The 19,763-nt window shown below is 39.9% G+C and overlaps 1 protein-coding gene across 1 annotated transcript; it reads right to left on the reverse strand.

Moving 5' to 3' along the window:
* Positions 1-1,261: 1,261 nt before the first annotated feature.
* On the reverse strand, positions 1,262-19,449 carry LOC137294562 (glutamate receptor U1-like). The gene is made up of 13 exons (XM_067825606.1): positions 19,353-19,449; positions 15,245-15,382; positions 13,865-14,134; positions 12,625-12,827; positions 11,809-11,991; positions 11,075-11,182; positions 9,791-9,967; positions 6,926-7,026; positions 5,996-6,083; positions 5,027-5,351; positions 4,414-4,631; positions 3,353-3,624; positions 1,262-2,040 (listed from the first exon to the last, which is right to left on the reverse strand). Exons 1-13 carry the CDS (start codon positions 19,447-19,449, stop codon positions 1,755-1,757), a joined length of 2,466 nt encoding a protein of 821 aa, XP_067681707.1. The 3' UTR covers positions 1,262-1,754.
* Between the last annotated feature and the right edge of the window lie 314 nt (positions 19,450-19,763).

Below are 19,763 nucleotides of genomic sequence, written 5' to 3' on the forward strand. Positions count from 1 at the left end.
CGCAACAGAGAGCACCTTCTAGTTGAAATTGTGCAGCAAAGAACAAACACTGCCTGCCATTACCTTCTGATTATTGGCATTCGTTTTGAATGTCAAATCACCACGTCACGTCTTGACTCTGCTAAACGGAACATCGCCATTGAAAGAATGCATGCTGGAGTTACCAGTCTTCTGCTGCCAGTCGTTTGAATGTTAGTCTGAGCAAGATATCATGGCTTGCAGCTCGTTGCAACCAAACAGGTATAACAAATAACCATCCCCGTACAGGTAGGCATCGAGTTACCGCTGCAGCCCAGGATCTGTACATCCGGGTACTACAGTTGCGTGGTCGCACTGCCACGGGTGAGAGCACATCAGCCAGAGAGCCAGGAAACCCGACGTCGGGGTAGTGCTACGTCGCTCAGCGTCTCTTTTGTCTAAAAGTATCCATTTGGTTGTATACACATTGCCTTCTTCAAAACCGTTGTAAAATTTCATGCACTAAAGTCTATTTGTGGACGAGTTATACATGTTTGAAAATACATATTTTCGCAACAGATTTCTCGTCTGTGCGTTTCTTTTTTTCTGATAGTATATCATTAGACGAATATCTCTGTAATGGTTTTATGTTTTGTAAAAGCGATTAAAACTTAAAGATCTTGACAGATTATTGATACGAGAGGACCATATAAATTCATTCTGTGTGATACTTAGTACAATGTTTTTCAAAAAAGCAGCATGTAGATGTTAACGAAGTGAGAAATCAACAAGTCCTCCCGTCTCCTTCTGATTACAATGTCGGTAAGGCAGTCAGGAACAATCTCATACTAGCTCTTTAAACCTGTTTTGGCAGACCGGTGTACCGTGCTCCTTGTACAATGCGGGCCAATCTGAACGTATTATTAACAGCCTTTAATCGTGAGACGAGTAACCATGACCTTCACTAATATTGATCGATATCTCATCATTGATTCTCACAAAAGATCTCGTACACCCGAAGGACACAGAGGATAAGTAAACACATGTGACATTACAGATAGCATAAGCTTTTGATCATGGCTCAGTTACATCTTTGATCCCGAACAAGCGCTAATCCCGAACAAGCGCAGTCAAAATGGTAGAAAGGTTTAAAGCCAACAGAAAGCTGAAGGTTTCACGTAGTGTCTGAGGATTCAGTGACAGGCATGGGTAGTGCCATTTTCAGACTTCAGTGGCACGGCATTGGTATACCTGAACTCTTAGTCTTACCATGCAAGGCTGTCCCAAGAATATCTGGTGCCAGGTCACTCACGATGAGTCACTGGGTTTCCAATGATAGTTCCATCCTTAAATATATTCTTTCCGCTTTGATACAGAATTGTTATCTTGAATGTAGTATTTGGCCCGTATACAACCCATGTTATAATCCGTCGGCTCAGCTTCGAATAATCTCCTAATGTAATTGATCTTGCACTTCGTTTAGATTGAAGGATCGTTCAAACACCAATCTAAATCGCTTCTATTTTGCAGTGAGCAGCCGTTTGTCGTTATTCCTTACTTAATAAGGAATAATGTAACAACCTCGGTTTTTGCTTTGTACTTGTTTATGTTTCTGTAGGTTTATGAGCATCAGCACTAGAGGAACAATCTGAATCCAAGTTTCCCACCACCTTCAATGGGAATACGAGCACCTTCGCGATTGCACCGTTGCGATTGCCTCTTCTGTTCATTTTCGAAGATCCAATTACTGATCCAGAACCTGAGGTACACGGTTCCTGGATCCATCATTTCCGTAGTTACGTCATATCCACCACGTGACTCTCCACACACGTCGTCACTGTTTCCGGCTTGTTTTCGGACGATGCCTGATAGCACTGTAAGAGTTTTGTGACGACGAATTCCAGAAGAAGGGCCGTGACACCACAAGCTACACCGATAGCAACGAGGCACAACGCGTTCAGGAAGTTGCCGATAGTGATAGGTTTTCCTCCTAAAGTAAGTGAGGGGTTCTTCAGATAGCTCTCGTTCCCCCACTGTTTTTCCCAAGTCTCCAATAACCCAATCTCACTCATAGTCGCCATCCTGAAACATCGACAATGTTCTCGTGAAAAAATATTGGTCCATTTCACATGTCTCTTCGTTCAACAAACAATTCTTAGAAGTTATCTGATATCAATGTAAAGCGAATGTTCACAGTAAAGGACAGTCGACTCGACAACAGGCCAGTCACTCTCTTCAAATGTGGAAGTACCAATTGAGAAGTTTGTTGCTGGAAATACATTAAAGACATCCCTGGGCATATATCTTTTAATGTCAAAGTGTGGTTACTATCAATGATAATACGAAAAACAAATTAGAAAAGCAGGTGTTATTTGCCTTTGCAGTGTAGGTTTTTATCTAATTTGTTGAAACATTATCAAAGACGTCCATATAAACCGATACTTTGCTGCGCTGTCATGTTTCATTGTATCAGAATGTAGACCCTCCAGATTCACGACACTAATGTCTTGCTATTTGATATCTACAAACACTACGTTCTTCACATCTTTGGTCCTGGGGATACTCTGTCTGTAGATTCAGGGACAGTATTGATGAAACCAGACACTGGTGGTGCATAGAAAAAGACTTAATACAAAGTAACAGTATTTATGACATTCAATACATGCGAGGAGGTAACATAGCGTAATAAAATAAGTCAGGGTTTTGTTTTAATCAGTCAGATACCGGGATGGGTTTTTTAGTGCGTAAAAAGACAATCAGCTCGATCTGGGAACGAGGAAGATCGGATTACATCAACAAACTTTGAATAAATAAATATACGATTCTCTGATAAACTGCTAGTTGACATAAAACACACTACACTACATTTACCAAATGAAAGAGAGTTTTTAATGTGATAATCTTAGTGATAATCCTTTCCCAACAATTAAAGTGTTTATGAGTCAATGGAATGATAAAGGATCATCGAATATAATCTCTCTGAAAGGATTATCTTCAGCTCATATTCCGAACCCCTTCCGGTAGGAAACATATGTTTCGTTAACGGAGTCCTTGAGTGGGCAGACTAATGCATAGTCACTGAATATACACTGGACAAAAATAGTTAGGGATATGTGCAAATTTTGAAATTTTGAATAATGATCTTTTATTCATTGACACACTGATAAAATATCAATCATAAAAATACCAATATCCCTAACTTAGTTTGTCCAGCACATATAATTTTGATAGTAACAAATATACTATTACCAATTTAAATGAAATAGGGACCCCAGGCAGCCCTGAACCTAGAGATTTGCTTCACATAGGGCCTTTGCTAGCGGGGAGTGTTAGGTTGTAGGGACAATGATGTCATTCTCGGACTGTGACACAGACTATCCAACGGGGAACTCACACTCTCTGGAAGTCTGACAGGAAGGGGGAGCGCTGGGGAACGGCCAGAGCTACGTGGGTGGAATACAGCTTCTCCCCAACTATACGGAGATCTAGAGGCTTGGACACCGACTGCATGTACTCCAGCGTGCCGCGGCTGGAGATGAGAGCATACTTCTCCGTCTGGACCTTTCGGAGCTGTACATTGATATCTCGGCTGAGGACGCTCGGGTCTGACTGCGCAAACTTCCGGACACCGTTAATGGCTTTCTGGAACTCTGGACGAGTCGAGTTCTGGCAGGAAACAGTGCACATGGATGGTAAAACCGTTAACCGATGTGATTTATGTGGATGGAAATATAAAATATGTACATAGCTGTCAAATACATAGTAAATCAATCCTATGTGTTTTCCGGACGAGAAATACATAATTACGAGTCACTGGTACCTACGGAATTGATATCTTATTTCAATCAACCGGTTCAAATGTTCAAAATTGATCTATCTATCCTGCTTTAGATATCAGCCTCACCTATGAGGGGGAATGGCAAGAAACGTGCAAGAATAAGGACACGTCAAGACCTTGGTTTTTCGCCTGTATACCCAACATCAGGAAGAGTGACAAGAAGTAACACCTTTTTACGTCTTTTGAATTACTGCATTGAGTGTTTTAAAAACATAAGTGTAGTGTGTAATACTACCACGAATCTTACAATCTTTCATGTAAACCACCCCATGTACCCTTAACTGTATATTCGTGCCTTTTATGCCAAGTATCCCGACCTGAGTGTAATAAAAGTTCTTTTCCGTTATGGATAGGGGATCGAAGTACCTTCGCCCTCCAGGTAGACCCCAGACACCAGACAACGAAATAATTCTTCTGCACTTACAAAAAACACATGACACATTTTTTAAGCTTTTAGTGTTTACACGACGTAACAGAGCTAATTTTTCCTCTTTCACTTGGTGAAAAGTCAACCGCCTGATGAAGGAGGAAGAATTAGCTCTGATAAAGGATAAAGGATACACTGTTGTTATCCATAAAACGTGTCGTGTTTATTTTCGTCCAGCTCCTGTACTTACGGTTAATATAAGCATAGCAATAGACCCGTCAAACATTCCCCATCGATATTCCTCATTCTCAACCAGTTCGGCCAATGACTTGAACGGGAGTGTCTCCTCCTTCACAGCAAAGGAAACGATGAGAGTAGCGCTGTAGGTGGCAGAGATCACGATGCAGAAGAGCCACCAGGTCGACAGGAGGACCCGGCCAGTACAAGACCCAGGCTCTTGGGTTCCACCTAGCAGGGTAAAACCAGAAACTGAAAAACCAACCTGTTTTTCCATGGTTTGATCATTGAGAAAAATACTTAATTCTTTTCATATTATAAGAATAACGGTAGTCAGAACACATATCAAAATACCCATTTTGACTGCTTATTATCATAACTAGTGGCCATAACTGTCCCATCATACCAATCTTTCCATCCAACAAAGAATACCCTCTAGGGTAATGAATGATTTATTTACTTACCTACTTACTTACTTACTTACCTACTTACTTACTTACTTACTTACTTACTTACTTACTTACTTACTTACTTATTGGGAGTACAATGTATGTAGTTTTGCTGAAAGTTTAATGTTGAGGTACGAATGACAGATAATTGCGAGGAGTGCAGATAATTCTTATAACCTTGCATGAGCACCGATCCAAGCAGATACCAGATCGTCTTCCATGATAAATACAGAGGACTCTGTCTCTCCTTTGTCCCACTGTAATAAGGGTTAAGTCTCTCTGTGACAGCAACCGTCAACATGACAAAGATTAGTGCTGCTGCAATACACAACACTACGAGGGGACTGAAAGGACGAACGAGGTTCTTCCAGCTGAAGTCTTCCGTCTTCCACTTCCGGTACACGATATCGGTCACTTCCGTTCCAAAAGCCGGAAGTACGAAATCGACCACTTGATCCCTCTGATAGTGGATAGTGACATCAGCTAGCGCCAAGTCAGCTTCCTGGGAGATGGGGAAAAATCATTCTCGAATATCTCCAGAGTATAGAGGAGATTTATCGTTACGTAGTGCATCTACGTCTCGGACCAATGATTGTATTACCTCCCTAGGCTGGCTTTTCATCCAATCGTACACTGGTACGTTGAGCGTACCTATCACAACTCACTTTCGCTTCTTAAAATATCTAACCGATTAAACTTGGCAACACAAATCATGCAGAGGGTCACTGAAAGAGGTAGAAGGAGTTTTTGCACATATTTTTTAAAAGTTTCAGAGCTGTCAATTTGTCTGTATGATTTCCCCCCAAATCTCAGTTGCAATGCGAAGAAGTCTTCGGGGCTGCGACCGCTATCTTTGTTGACACTTGCAAGCTCGGTTGATTGGCTACTGTGAGAATGCGGAGCCAGCAAAAGGAGGTAATAAAATCATGGAGCATAGTTGTAGATGCATCCCAGGGTATAGTGGAGATTTATTGGAACATATACCCTGGAGATTATCGAGGATGGGAAAACAATAGAATGGATCGCATTTCGTTTCAGTGGATGTGTTTAAGAAGTTTCAACTGTCTGCTTTAACTCCTAAGAGAAAAAGGTTCATATCTGCAATGCTCACAGATGACAGACAGAATACACACAAACAATATTCACCCGTCGTTGTAGTTCCCCGACCATGCCAATCCAAGAGCCATTTACTACAGTGCCCCATGTCTTGTCTTTATTCTCAAACAGCGTGTATCTGAAGAAACAGTCGGTCAGTATCACGGTTCTGCCCGCTTGGGGCTGACATTGTACACATGCAGTACACATACAATGAACGTATAAAGGTAGTAGGTGAAAACTGACACACATTCCTTTCTCTCCCTCTCTCCCTCTCTCCCTCTCTCCCTCACACATTAAAACGTGAATAGCAACATGACACACAAGGAGTTGTTAGGTAGCAAAGAGACACCTATGGCTGCTGATGACAAGGCACCTAACAGAAAACAGGGATAAAATCACCTACAGGTGTCTGGTCACAATACCTTCACCGGTGAGAGACAACATTGTACACACAGGTGGTTTATTGATTGTCATTATTGATTGGGACATACTGAATATCATTTGTATGGAAACTAAATACAACTATGGTCACATATTGATCAAGACGCTAGCAGCTGATTTACCTAGAAAACCCAGATAAACAATGATATTGCATGTGTACCATGGCGTTCTTTCAGAGGCCTACTACGGTATAGGCAAAATAATATTCCTTAACGGTCTCTTTCGGTGTTGTTCTACATAATTAAAAAAGCCACGCCCACACAAACATTAAAAATAAATACACAAATAAAAAAAACCACTCACCCCAACAAAAACATTTAAAAGAAGTAAAATTTTCTACAAACATGTGTTAACTTTCGCTAATAACAATGATAAATGTTAGTCATTCAGATATTAATGAATTTAACTGACATATGGAGTTCGCTGATCTTTTCACCAACTCGTAAGCAAGGAATATCATGGTCAGACTGTTACACAGTTCTACGGTGGTCGAATATGCAGCGTAAATCAATATTTGTGAGCAAGTAAAACACTCACGTGAAGTTGAGGGCTTCTTGTAGCACCTTGAGCATTTCAATACACATGCCCTGGTATCTGGTCACGTTCCCATCGTCAACACGCTCCATGAACCCCGGCCACTGTCCAGAAATAATAAACAAGTCTGTCATGAGCAGCCATGAACCGATAATGGACATCACAAGTTGTTTTGGGCTAAACTTTAAACATCACTTTTAATTGCAGTGTCGGATTGTCGCTCGAGAACCCAGTCTCTTCTCTTATAATGGTTTCTGAGGTGATCTTGACATTCACACTGGCATTTGTGTTTCCTAATACTTTGTTCTGTGTTGTTGTTTACTCTATACCATAATACGATCTTTTGTAAAGAGCTTTTTTCGTTTAATCAGTGAAACATTGTTTGTCAAGATGTGCCACTATGTCCATATTGCTGAAATAGTGTTACGTATGTGTTCAACTTAAGATGTCCAACCGGGAATTCAGGTAAACACACATTCATACCACAACATCGTGACAGGTAAAATGTATAGATCTCGTCTAAGGGACATATGTTAAGTATGTATTTCAAATTGGATACATTTTTTATTGATTAAAGCCTTTATTAAATGACAAAATGGAATGTCAATTATATGTTTGACATCATGAACAGTTTGTATCAGGGTTCACAAAAGTAGTTGGTTGACAATGACGGGGTCGATTCTCAGTTTTTATCATATACTGTGTATACTCAGGAGGTAAATCACTCGACATATTGATATATAAATTGTTATGCATAAATGGTAAATCATTTACTTCGTGAGCAAACAATTCCGAAAAAATATGAGAATAGATGTGGTAACTGTCAATAGAACAGAACTCGAATCAATGTTCATTTAATGATAATCTGTACTTCTCGTCAGTAATGGCTACAGATAACGAGACAGAGGAGTCTTGCAAGAGATATGTAAACCTGCGAACTGAGGATCTCGCCAAATGGAACGATCTCGTAGGTACGTCCAAAGGTGTGTCTGTTGACATTACTCGAGAGAGGAAGGTCACACGTAACACTTACTGGGCCAGGAACGATTTGACGGCTGAGACCTCGATCAGTTTTAGCATACTTTGTGGACATTGAGTAGATAGTGTGTATAAAGCGACGTCGATCTGGGACTGTGTGAAAAAATATTGGTTTTTCCAAATGTGGCATTTACAGCGTTTGCTTTGTTGCTTTTTTCGGTGGTTATTACTGGACCAAAGACACGTGTACTTGACAATGCATTATGGTATTATTAATCGGGTCTTTTGGCGGACCTTCATGCATGGAGATTAATGTTACGGTTGACAACAGACAATACCTAAGAGAGTCAAGGAGAAGATAAAATAGCGAAAGGTTCAGTAATTTATGTGCTGCAGGGCTCCAATAATGTTACACAGATCGATTCTTTGATGATGTCATAGACAACAGAAGTTTGAAAATCCTTTTCACATTTGAAAGGAAATCTCTGCTCAAAGACAGAGCTCATTGTACAATTCTGACTATATCATGGAGTAAGTGTTTGTTTCAACACTCATTCAGCAAAGTTGCAGCCGTTTGATGGCTGTTTGTAAACAATCGGGTCGGAACCAGAAAATACAGTCATTGGCACAAGACCTCAGTGCCTGAGAATAACCAGACTCTTTTATCCGCTCTAACCGATTTCATTGGGTATATTAGCTGTGAAAATATATGAATTGCTCATTGGAATATATGATGACATTAGGTGTTCGCGAAACGGGTTAGCATGTCCTGCTTAGGTTAACAAGTTGTTTAAAATACCATATACCGTGTACACAATTGCTGAACACAACCAGACGTACCGAACGCTTTACGTGTCCAGTAGGATATATTGAGACAAGAATTGTCTGGAAAGTCACACTGTAAAAATATCGACAGAGAAAAAGAAGAATCACATTTTTGCAAATTTGTTTGGAAGCAGTTGTACCACAAATATACTGACGCTAGCGCCAAAGAAAATCGTCCGCGATTAAGCCGAAACACACTCTATAAATTACATCGAACCTCTCCACTATTCCAGGAATGTTAACAGTTTCATAAGAAGGTTTAAAAAGAGATTTATCAAACTGGAGTAGAAATGATTACATTTTTTGATTGCAGAGAAAAGAACCCAGATGTATGTTGTCTGTACCTGCCATTGTTTGCCTTCACCAACATGAAGGTCGCAGCATATAATAAACGTATTTATAAACTGAAGACATGTTGATAAAACACTTTACACACACACACACACACACACACACACACACACACACACACACACACACACACACATACACACATGGTTATATCAAAGATTGATATCCCCACTAACTTTGGGGAACCAAGCGCAAACTATATGCAGCTTAATTGCTCGTGAATCATGCATTAAATTGTTGAATATGCAGATATCGTGCTTGTGAACAGATGCGTGTTTGTGTAAGACTTTGTCAAGAAGTCGCTAATTTTCACTGATTTTTATCATTTATTGGACTCATGGCAATGAGTTTTCCAATGATACGAATTTGTATTACAATATATCGGTTCATATGTAAACAGCACCTTTAAACAGTTTGGAACATTTGGCAAAATTTAATTTAGAACGGTTGCCTGAAGTAGGTGTCGATATTTACTGTAGTGAGTCTTTTGAAAGGAACTATGTTTTTCACACAGGACGTGTTGTCATTCATTCTTTTTATGAGACTAATCCCAAAATAATATGTTGAAAGGAAGAAAGTGAAAGAAATAAAATAACATATCGCCATTATCGAACTCTTCGTGAGAGTTATTGAACTCTTTGCCAAATTAATGCTTCGCTGTGACGGACATCGTGCGTCATGATAAATGTCTCATCGTCAACACTCATCACGTACCGGTTGAATGGTTATATCAATATGTCGCAGGTTGTAGCCATATTTGACATTCGGGAAGAGGAAGGTGTTCAAATCTGCTTGTTTCGTGGACACCGGATGTTTGACATAGTGATGGGAGTCGCCGACTCCCTCGGCGACGTAGATGTACAGTCGTTGAGACTCATCCGCCTGGAAAGCCTAGAAAATAAGAATCATCACTTAGTATAGCCCTTTGTCAGCAAATGTTCAATGTAAGAAAAGTCAGAAAAGAATATACGCTTTTTACGATATAATTATTGACCTTCTTTGAGTGGTATTTTAGAAGTTGGGGAGTGCAATAATGACAATTTATGGATATAGACTTATATATTTATTTGGTTCTTATTTTTATTTATTTAGTTAGTTAGTTAGTTAGTTAGTTGTGTGTGTGTGTGTGTGTGTGTGTGTGTGTGTGTGTGTGTGTGTGTGTGTGTGTGTGTGTGTGTGTGTGTGTGTGTGTGTGTGTGTGTGTGTGTGTGTGTGTGTGTGTGTCTGTATGTATGTGCGTCGCAATCCAAAAATGAAAAAGTTGCCATTTTCATATATTGGTCAGCACTGTATATTTGACCGTCACAGCGAGGATCTGTTATTTTATCGTTTTAGATTAACCCGTCCCTGCCATACCCGTGAATATCCGGTGAGTGAGTTTAGGTTTACGCCGCTTTTAGCGATATTCCAGCAATATCAGAAAATGGGGAATCGAACACGGGTCTTCGGTGTGAAGAGCGACCGCTTTACCACTAGGCGACCCCACCGCCGCCGTGAAGATTCGGGTTAGAATAAGTCTTCAGTAAAAGGATCTTTTTGTGAGAGACGCCTGACGGAATCGTGTGGTCAGACTTGCTGACTTGGTTGGCACATCCCATGCGTAGATCGATGCTCATGCTGTTGATCACTGAATAATCTGGTATGGGCGCAATTATTTACAGATCATAGCCTTGTTGCTCGAATATAGCCATATCATCCATTTAGCCAAACCGACATTCACAGGCTCTCGCCATTAAGAGATTCGAACCCTCGTCGAACTGGATCTAAGAATGATCGCAAGCATATTTCAAAACATTTGAATTACGATCACCCGATCGCTTCGTAGAGTACTGTCCTAAGTTGACGCCACGAGCTTACGGTTTAAAGACTATTCTACCATACTGCAACTTATCAAGAAATCAGGTTGTCATAACAAGACCATCACAGTATTTACGTTTTTATGTATTTGTTTTATTTAATGGCATCGTTCTCTTAATATTCAACACAATATGGACTTACCAATGCCAAATGTTGCGCGATGACACACACAACAGTTGCCAACGTCGTATTGCCGCAAACGTTGACCTTTGTACCAAGCGCCGAGAACGCCGTTTCCATGACAAGTGACTGGAAGAGACACTTTAAAGTGTGAATTAAACATGTTCAGTATGAATCAGTCTCTGTATATCGTTTCCTCAACATAAAGACCCGAGGACATCCTGTTACGGCACTTCAGAACGACATTTCGCGAACTTGGACTAAACTATGATAGGGATACAAGAAGTCGATATTAGCAATTCAGAAAGAGCTATACAGCATTAGTTTTATAAGTAGAGAATCCATTCTCGGGATAGGTATGAAACGTAACCGAACATAGGTATCTATTCAAAATTTGAAACCTGAAGAATAAGAAAATAACTGAATATTTAAATGATAGCTATGATTGAATAGCAGTACTTCCAAGGACATGTCAGGTTAACGTCTTCAAATGTTCATCCAGCTAAAGTGAGAGACACAACAGGATTTTGACAGATTCAATCACACAGTCAGTAACTGTCGAGCAGGACACCTCGTGTTAACCTTTTCGGTGTATCAAGATTAGACAACACATTCCGACTGTCACTGTCCTGATCTGATAACACTACCCCTTGACTGGCAAACGAGAAGTCGTTCTGGCCTTCAATGCAGTGTCCTGCTGAGACTGATATATACAATTTGTTTATGATGATTATAGCTGAAGAGGTGTGACCTACCTCAACTGTCGTATTGACGTCATGGTCGTAGGTGGAGAATCCGGGGGATATGATGGCCATATTTTCCAGATCACGAGACACTGTCTCCAGCTCGTGGATGTCCACTGTTTGTGTGATGACCAACCAGAATGACCGGTGGCGGAAGTCCGTAGTTCTCGGGAACAGATCATCGTAACTATTTATCTGGAATAGTGTGTACAATTGTGTTGATTGTGGTAGATATAAGAGACGCCTTTCCTCTTATACAAGCAACGTTTTGATCATACATTTTGTTAAAAAAAATGGCCTTATTTTTGATGATCTTCATTATTCGTATAACATTACCTTTTGGCCTATTCGTATTTGGCCATTGTTTAATGCCGTAATCAGCCGTTGTCCAGCCACATGATGGCCCTCTACAAATTATAGCCTGGACCAGACAATCTGGCATTTGCCTTCCTCTTCTCTTGACATTGACTGCGTTCCTGATATAACTTTTGTGGGGCGTAAAATATTGGGACTGTAAAACAAAGTGTGCAACCTTTTTGCCAGCATTCAGAACAGACGCTCTTTTAACGGCTTGTGCGAAACTAGCATCGCCAGTGCGTCTAGTAGAGATATTACTGTAACCTAACTGAGCATTTGAGAGTGAGGTAATCTCATTATAACCTAATATGTACAGATTCAGTACTAGAACGCTGATTCGGTAAGCATATTTAGAGTGTTAAGCAACGGTTTTTCCAAGCAATTCTTTGAGTGTACTGATCAAATGTCTTGCCATGCGATGTCACCACGTATGGAACACAATGCCACATGTCACACTGTCCCTGTCCCTACCTCTTCCATATACTTTCGAAGTGTAGTTTCTGACCCCAACAGTATTCCATATATTCCCTTAACATAGGTCATATTGTGTATGCGTGCAAGCTCCAAGCGCCACCTGGTGGTAGGTGGTAAGGTCTCTGTGCTGTACATCATCAGCTTCAGATCCTTTCTGTTAGACATGTGCTTCTCCAAGAACTGGCCTAGAAATCTCCCTGCTGTGAAAATAAGAAAACCAGACTATTTCACTATTGATTAGTAAGCTTAGATGAGCCAAGAAGTTGTTGGGTAACACTTGATTTGCATCAATACGTGAATATTATATCGATACCCATTATTGTATCAATACGTGAATACTGTATCAATGCTTGAACGTTCCATTACTGTTGATATGATCTTGCTATTTCGCAATTATAATTTTTTTCCCATGTGGATTGAATGCCTCATCTGTGTTGCATAATATACGAACATAAATACATCCAAATTAATTGGATCTTAATCTTGTTCATAGGAACGTATTGAAACTGGCGACAGGGATCAATAGTATAATTTTTTTTCTCCGCCGGTACACAAAATGAGATCTCAGGCTAGGAGCCTCATGGATTGTATGTTCTCCAACACTTTCCTTATACATGTATATGTTTGCATAAATCATATTAACTGTTCGTGAGTGTTGCAGCAATGAATGCTGCCCTGACGAATGTAACCGTTTGTGCGAACCTTGTAAATACGTGTCAGTAATTATTTCAAATGACAATTTGTTGAATTTACATACTCATCAATGCTAACATTTATGTTCTTTGTCAAGAAGACAAATAAACTTGACAATGTTATCTTGTCGCTAGCCGAAATACCAATCCATATTTTCCTTACAGTGACCAGTTAATATGCAGAAGACATACCCGTATGTTCTTCATAGAGACTAGTTCATACACAGAAATAACCCCAGTATAATCCTCACACAGTCCAGTTCACTTACAAGAATACCAACACGTATTTTCATCAAAGACTCCAGTTCATGTGCAAAATACGACCAATACACAGACCAATTTACTTACAAGATACCTGTCCGTATTTTCCTCACAGAGACCAGCTCATGGGCAAATTACGCACCCGTATATTTCTTACACAGACCAGTTCACTTTTGTATCACTACTGACAAAAATACCGACCCGTACGATTTCCATAGAGACTAGATCACACACAAATAACACCATTATTTTCCTCACACCAGTTCACTTGCGAAAATACCAACCCGTATTTTCCTCATAAAGAATCAACAAAGTATTCTGTGGCACGTCGCTTGTGTACGACGCCATGAAATCCCATGCGTCTTGAAAGGTCGACCGAGGCAACCACGCGGACGAGGCTGTTGACTCATGACGATGCTGACTGGGACAAGGAAGAGACATGATGTTGTCCACGACGCCAAGTGTCTCCCAAGTGCGTGGAGGCGAGCACGTTGCCGATGACGGCCCTATGAGGATGAGATCAGCTGGTGGGTCGTTATTCCGGAGAGAGTTTACTACAATTATAACAGAGATACAAATATATATGGGAAAGTATGTCATACATTAATGGTAATGATGATATGCATAACAGTGTAACGGTATTAAAAAATTAATCTAAGCTGACAGTAATACGCAAATTTAATTCAACATGTCGCAAAACCAATATAATTCTATATATACTAAATAGACTCCAAATTTCTATATAATAAAAACATTACACCCATGTCTACACAATGCATTAATGATATATTCTCTGAAGTACCATAATTTGTTAATATTAGCAAACAGGTATTTAAAACATGTATCTACACAAAATTGGACAATATAAACTGCTATGTTCAAGGTCATATTGATTTCCATATATTTGTTGAAACTTATCTGTACAGTTGTACATTTGATGTTTACTAAATAAACTGTCTGACCTCCCGAGGACAGCGTTTACTGGGGTGATGTGTTTTATGTTTACGACTCTGTGTCCTAATGAAGGTGAAGCTGCAATGTTTGTTTTGGAGGACATTGTGCATTAGGATGCTTAGTTGTAAGCTTTATGAACGAGGGTTGTGATCAGGATGACGTGAGGACCTATGATAGTGATAATAATTCACTTATATAGCGTCTAGTATCCATCTGACCAGTTGCTCACTGGACGCTCTAATCAGAATCTGATTATCATTACCCCGGACAACCCAAGCTGCCTCTTAGGCGCTAGAAGGTTATAGTCACATGACTCTATCTCACCGGGTACCCATTTTCTGCTGGGTGAACAGAGGCAAATTTGAACAAACTCACTTGCCTAAGGTGAGACCACATGTTTCCCATGTGCTTCGTTGTGGGGCAGGACCGAAGTCCTAGAAACTCTCAGGAGTTAAACTGCCAAACACGGCCACCCATCCAAGGACTGTCCGAGCTTAACTTCAACTGATGGTGACCTGAGCACTACGCACAGGACCACTCGCCACCACCTAATGTTTCACTGCAACGGACTGGATGATTGGTTATAATGGTTATGCTAGTGATCGATGATGATGATGATGATGATGATGATGATGGACAGACATGTTATAGTTATAGAAATGATTATGACTGACTACAACAACAGCAGCAAAACAACGTCGTGGTGTTACCTTTTTGTTTTAATAGAAATTCGTTGTCTGTGTCGAGGACTGCTGAGAGTAGTGTGACATTTGCATGACAGTTGGTACGATGTGACGTCGTCTCGGGATGTGTGACGTTTTCCATCCACGACGGGTGTAAAATGATGCCTGATAGATGAATTACAGAGAGAAATGTAGATACACATACGCATGTGACACTATTATCCAACTGCGGTCAAAGGATAAATGTGCACACAATATTCATTCTCATCTCCCTAAGGTACTCATGCGTCGCAAGTAGGTTAACAGGTACATTTCGATTGCATCCCGTCTGGTACACATTTACTGCTAGTTGAACAGAAACATATCATTAACAAAGTGATGAGCCTATGTGGGCATGATATATGTTACAAGTATTCAGTTGTGGAGCAGGACCAAAGTTTTAGAAACGTTTTTCCAACGTTGCTTCCCGTGTCGATATCGGCCTTATTCTATATGATATTAACAGGAAGGATGTAATTGAAATATGAAAATGACTGAATCATACATCGCTTTATTAACACCCGGCAGACAAAGGCGTTTTATCCGTGAACAGGGTAAAGTAAAATATAACTGTTTCCATCATATCTCTCAAAACAATAAACGCATAGACGAGAAACATAGTTATGCTGAAATGATGCACTATCATAGATTTCTGGCGTTATCAAGGGACGTAACTCTACACGATAAACATAGAACTTCAAACATACAAGCATGACATTCTACACGATAAACATAGGAGTTCAAACATAAAAGCATGTCATTCCTGCTTTGAAGATGTGTGCTGACATTGTTGACAATGATGATGGACGTCAGTAACACGTGCGTCATCATCAACTGCACCTGGTGCCAACGTGGTGTCACATTACACAGGTAAACCAGACTACGGTTATTCGGACGATTAAGAATAGAAAGTGGGACGTCCTGTATGGCTGCCAAGGGACATTACTCTACGTAGCAAAGTGTGTCGTCTTAAACGAATGGACGTCCATCCCAGCGGTACGGATGTTCCCTTCTTAAAACTGCTTTCCGTATGAAATACAATACAATACAATACAATACAATACAATACAATACAATACAATACAATACAATACAATACAATACAATAAGGGTCTGTTTGACAGACTAGTGGAGTGTTACCATGCTTAGGATTTACTTCTACAAAAATAATTAGCGCATTATAAATTACGTTTCCTCTCAGACGCCAAACCCTATATCGATGTGTGTCAGAATACACTAATAGCCACTCAACGCTTGTGCAACCTGAGGCAATTATTTTAAACGAAACTAGTTGTAATCAATATCGTAGCTCGTTGAACTGATACAGAGATAAAGGCAGATGATAAAACCAACTTTCCTTGATGACAAATAGCTTACTCATTTTCCTAACAACACATCATCAATCTTCCCAGCCACTAAGGGTAATACAGGATGGGTAGTGACCAGAAGTTGATGGGATGGAACAAAAGATGAATTTTGCAGCATAAACGAGACGGGTTACTTGGTAAACAGCACTGGCGTAATAGAAACAGTTTATATAATTCTTTGCATAATTAACTGAATGTAAATAGATTTTAACATTAGATGTTTTAATGATCAGTTTGACTGGTAGTCATCCTATTTGTATTATGTTCTAGGTGATGGGCGTCAGCGCCTGTTATATATTGGCTGAAAGTTCGTCTTAGGCCTAGACAATATAAATTTAGTTGTGTGAATAAACTTTTTTGATGTCGAAATGAAATTTTGAATTTGAATGATGGGAAATCCGAGTACTAAAACAGTGTACTATAGCAGTCTCTAAACGTATTGTATTGTAGGTACTACAGATCATATTACTTCCTTTCAACCTTTATGTTCCTGAAATATTTGAAATTGGCCTAAACTTTAAGTTATATATATTGTATATAAATATAGACATAACTAATGATACCCTGAAGTTAGAAAAGGTCTGCCTTAGTATTCGTCACTGACGCTAGTATACGTATAACTGAGATTTAATAAATGTACATATGATATGTTTATGGGACTGTAGGAATGATCAGAAGGTTTATTTTTTCAGTCTAAAACCATCCAAATTGAAATAATTGTACCTTTATAATTAATTGTTTTGGATCCCCTAGAACCGTATGACTGTCAAGACGTGTATATATGTCTAAGGTTCATGGTCTGAACAGTCAGTTTCAAGTTGATGGTAGTAAACAGCTGTATATATCCATATAATTATTACTGTTTATAGTGTTTATATGTTGTCTCAATGGGCGTACATTAGATCGATCATGAGTGTTTCTGACATTAGAAATGTGAACAAACAAATCTCACACATTCACCTTCCAATGGCTTTCTAAAGCAAGAAAATTGCATAACATTTGCATGAACTGTTACTCTATGATACACTATCTATGATACAGTTTCCTCAAGATGTAAACTTCAACGCACAAGTACCTATCCTGAGGATCGATAGGATCTGATTACGCGTGGAAAGTAGCCTACAGAACTAATGTTTTATGTATTGTCTCTGCTGGATAAGGGCGTTCAACACATCCTTAGCATCAGCTCAGCAGTAGACTGTAATTTGAGTTCACGGGTCTTGGAAACATCTTACGATCACGGTTTCTAACATTAAAGCTCTGGTGAGAAGTTCGTTAAAATATACTTTTGCGTGCTTTTTCTTCTTTAGTGAACACAATACGCCCCAATTCACTGTCTATTGTCATCTGTAACATAATATAAACACTCCGACTGTTGTGTTCAGGGACGTTACTCCTCAGTCACACACTGACTATTGTTTTAAAGGACAATATTTCCTAGTCCACCGACAGCTGTCTTCTATAAAATGACATCCACACACAGACTATTGTTTTAAAGGACAATATTTCCTTGTCCACCTACAATTAGGTTAGGCCTTTACGTATTTTCCCTTTTCAGTGAAAACCCACGGACTGAAAGTGGTATTCTGTCACGAGGCACAAACCCACAAACGGTTGTCTTCAGAGTAGTGACTGCTATCTCCTGTAGCAGCACAACACCAACCCACTAAATGTTGTCTTGTAGGATAGGCTCTCTGTCACTGCTACCTCTTGTAGCAGCACAACACCAACCCACTAAATGTTGTCTTGTAGGATAGGCCCTCTGTCACTGCTATCTCTTGTAGCAGCACAACACCAACCCACTAAATGTTGTTTTGTAGGATAGGCCCTCTGTCACTGCTATCTCTTGTAGCAGCACAACACCAACCCACTAAATGTTGTCTTGTAGGATAGGCCCTCTGTCACTGCTATCCCCTGTAGCAGCAAAACACCAACCCACTAAATGTTGTCTTGTAGGATAGGCCTTCTGTCACTGCTATCCCCTGTAGCAAGGCACCAGCCCACTGATGTTTTCAGCGGAAGGTCGTCTACTCACTGACTGACTTCTATGAAGGCAGACGTTATTTTTCTTATGTCACCACGTAAACACTTTCTGTCTCCTGTTAAAGGATACTCACAATTCCCCAGTCGAAAGCTTGAACTCAAGATAAGCACTTTCTGTCTGAGTAGACCGCACAGGCTACACTGAAACATGATATCTTAATGGGCTGGCAGTATAATGCTTACAAGATCCAAGCTCAGCGCACGCATGCACACACGCAAGCACACACATATTGTGTCTTGTTTTACGCAATTTTGCCTTCGGAAAACCCAAAGAAAGGAGGAAAATAAATAAAAACAAAATCACCAGTCAAAGTACTATTCCTTCTTTAATATTAAAAGTATTTTACTTCTGGCAATTTATGAAGTGTAAATAGGACAAAAACAATAAAAAAACTTTTCCTTGTAAGTTTTACATTTTGGGCCTATAAAACATAAGGCTTTACTTTAATTTTTTTATCTTATTCTTGAACAAAATAGGACCTGCGGATCCGTTAAACAAGAAATAGAATTGGTGTGGCCTAAATCAAACCCCGCTTTATTTCGCTGCCCCTCTCCAGGATGTCATGCAATACGAATATGGGTATATAGGTTGTCAGAACCTATCCCCTGTTCTGTACCTAGGTTGTCAGAACTTATCCCCTGTTCTGTACCTAGGTTGTCAGAACTTATCCCACTGAGGTACCTACCTATTGTTATGTTGAAGGAGGTCAGTCTGCATGTTGTCGATAGTGTCAAGAGCTCCAGACAGCCAAACACAAACAACAGATATCCACGATCCCACATCCTGCTAACGGAATGGACACAAACACATCCTGATATTCCAGGCTTTTGTCATAACACCAGACTCACTGAGAAAGCTTCGCAAGAGTCACGTCACGTCTTTATTATAAGTGTCACGTTAAGGAATCGTCGATCTTCTTGATGGAAGAGTTTCATAATTTACTTAAACCTCTGACCCGTAAGTGTTTACATTTCATTTCAAGGTTTAAAATAAGTTTCCAGTCAAGCAGTTAAGAAGGAATTCGCGCCAGGTTGGTCCATGTTCGGCGAATGATTTCACCAAAAAGCATTTTACGTGAACTTTCTTCTCACTGGTA

This window comes from Haliotis asinina, chromosome 8, assembly GCF_037392515.1.
Source record: "Haliotis asinina isolate JCU_RB_2024 chromosome 8, JCU_Hal_asi_v2, whole genome shotgun sequence".
Lineage (NCBI taxonomy): Eukaryota > Metazoa > Mollusca > Gastropoda > Lepetellida > Haliotidae > Haliotis > Haliotis asinina.

What these genes read in the sequence shown, in the direction of transcription:
- LOC137294562 (XM_067825606.1), bottom strand. Translation starts at nt 19,449, where the DNA reads ATGTGGGATCGTGGATATCTGTTGTTTGTGTTTGGCTGTCTGGAGCTC. An exon ending in TCGGGGAACTACAACGACGG is followed by an intron (nt 5,352 to 5,995) that starts GTGAATATTGTT and finishes CCCATCTCCCAG; the next exon opens with GAAGCTGACTTGGCGCTAGC. An exon ending in CTGTCAGACTTCCAGAGAGT is followed by an intron (nt 2,041 to 3,352) that starts GTGAGTTCCCCG and finishes TCGATGTTTCAG; the next exon opens with GATGGCGACTATGAGTGAGA.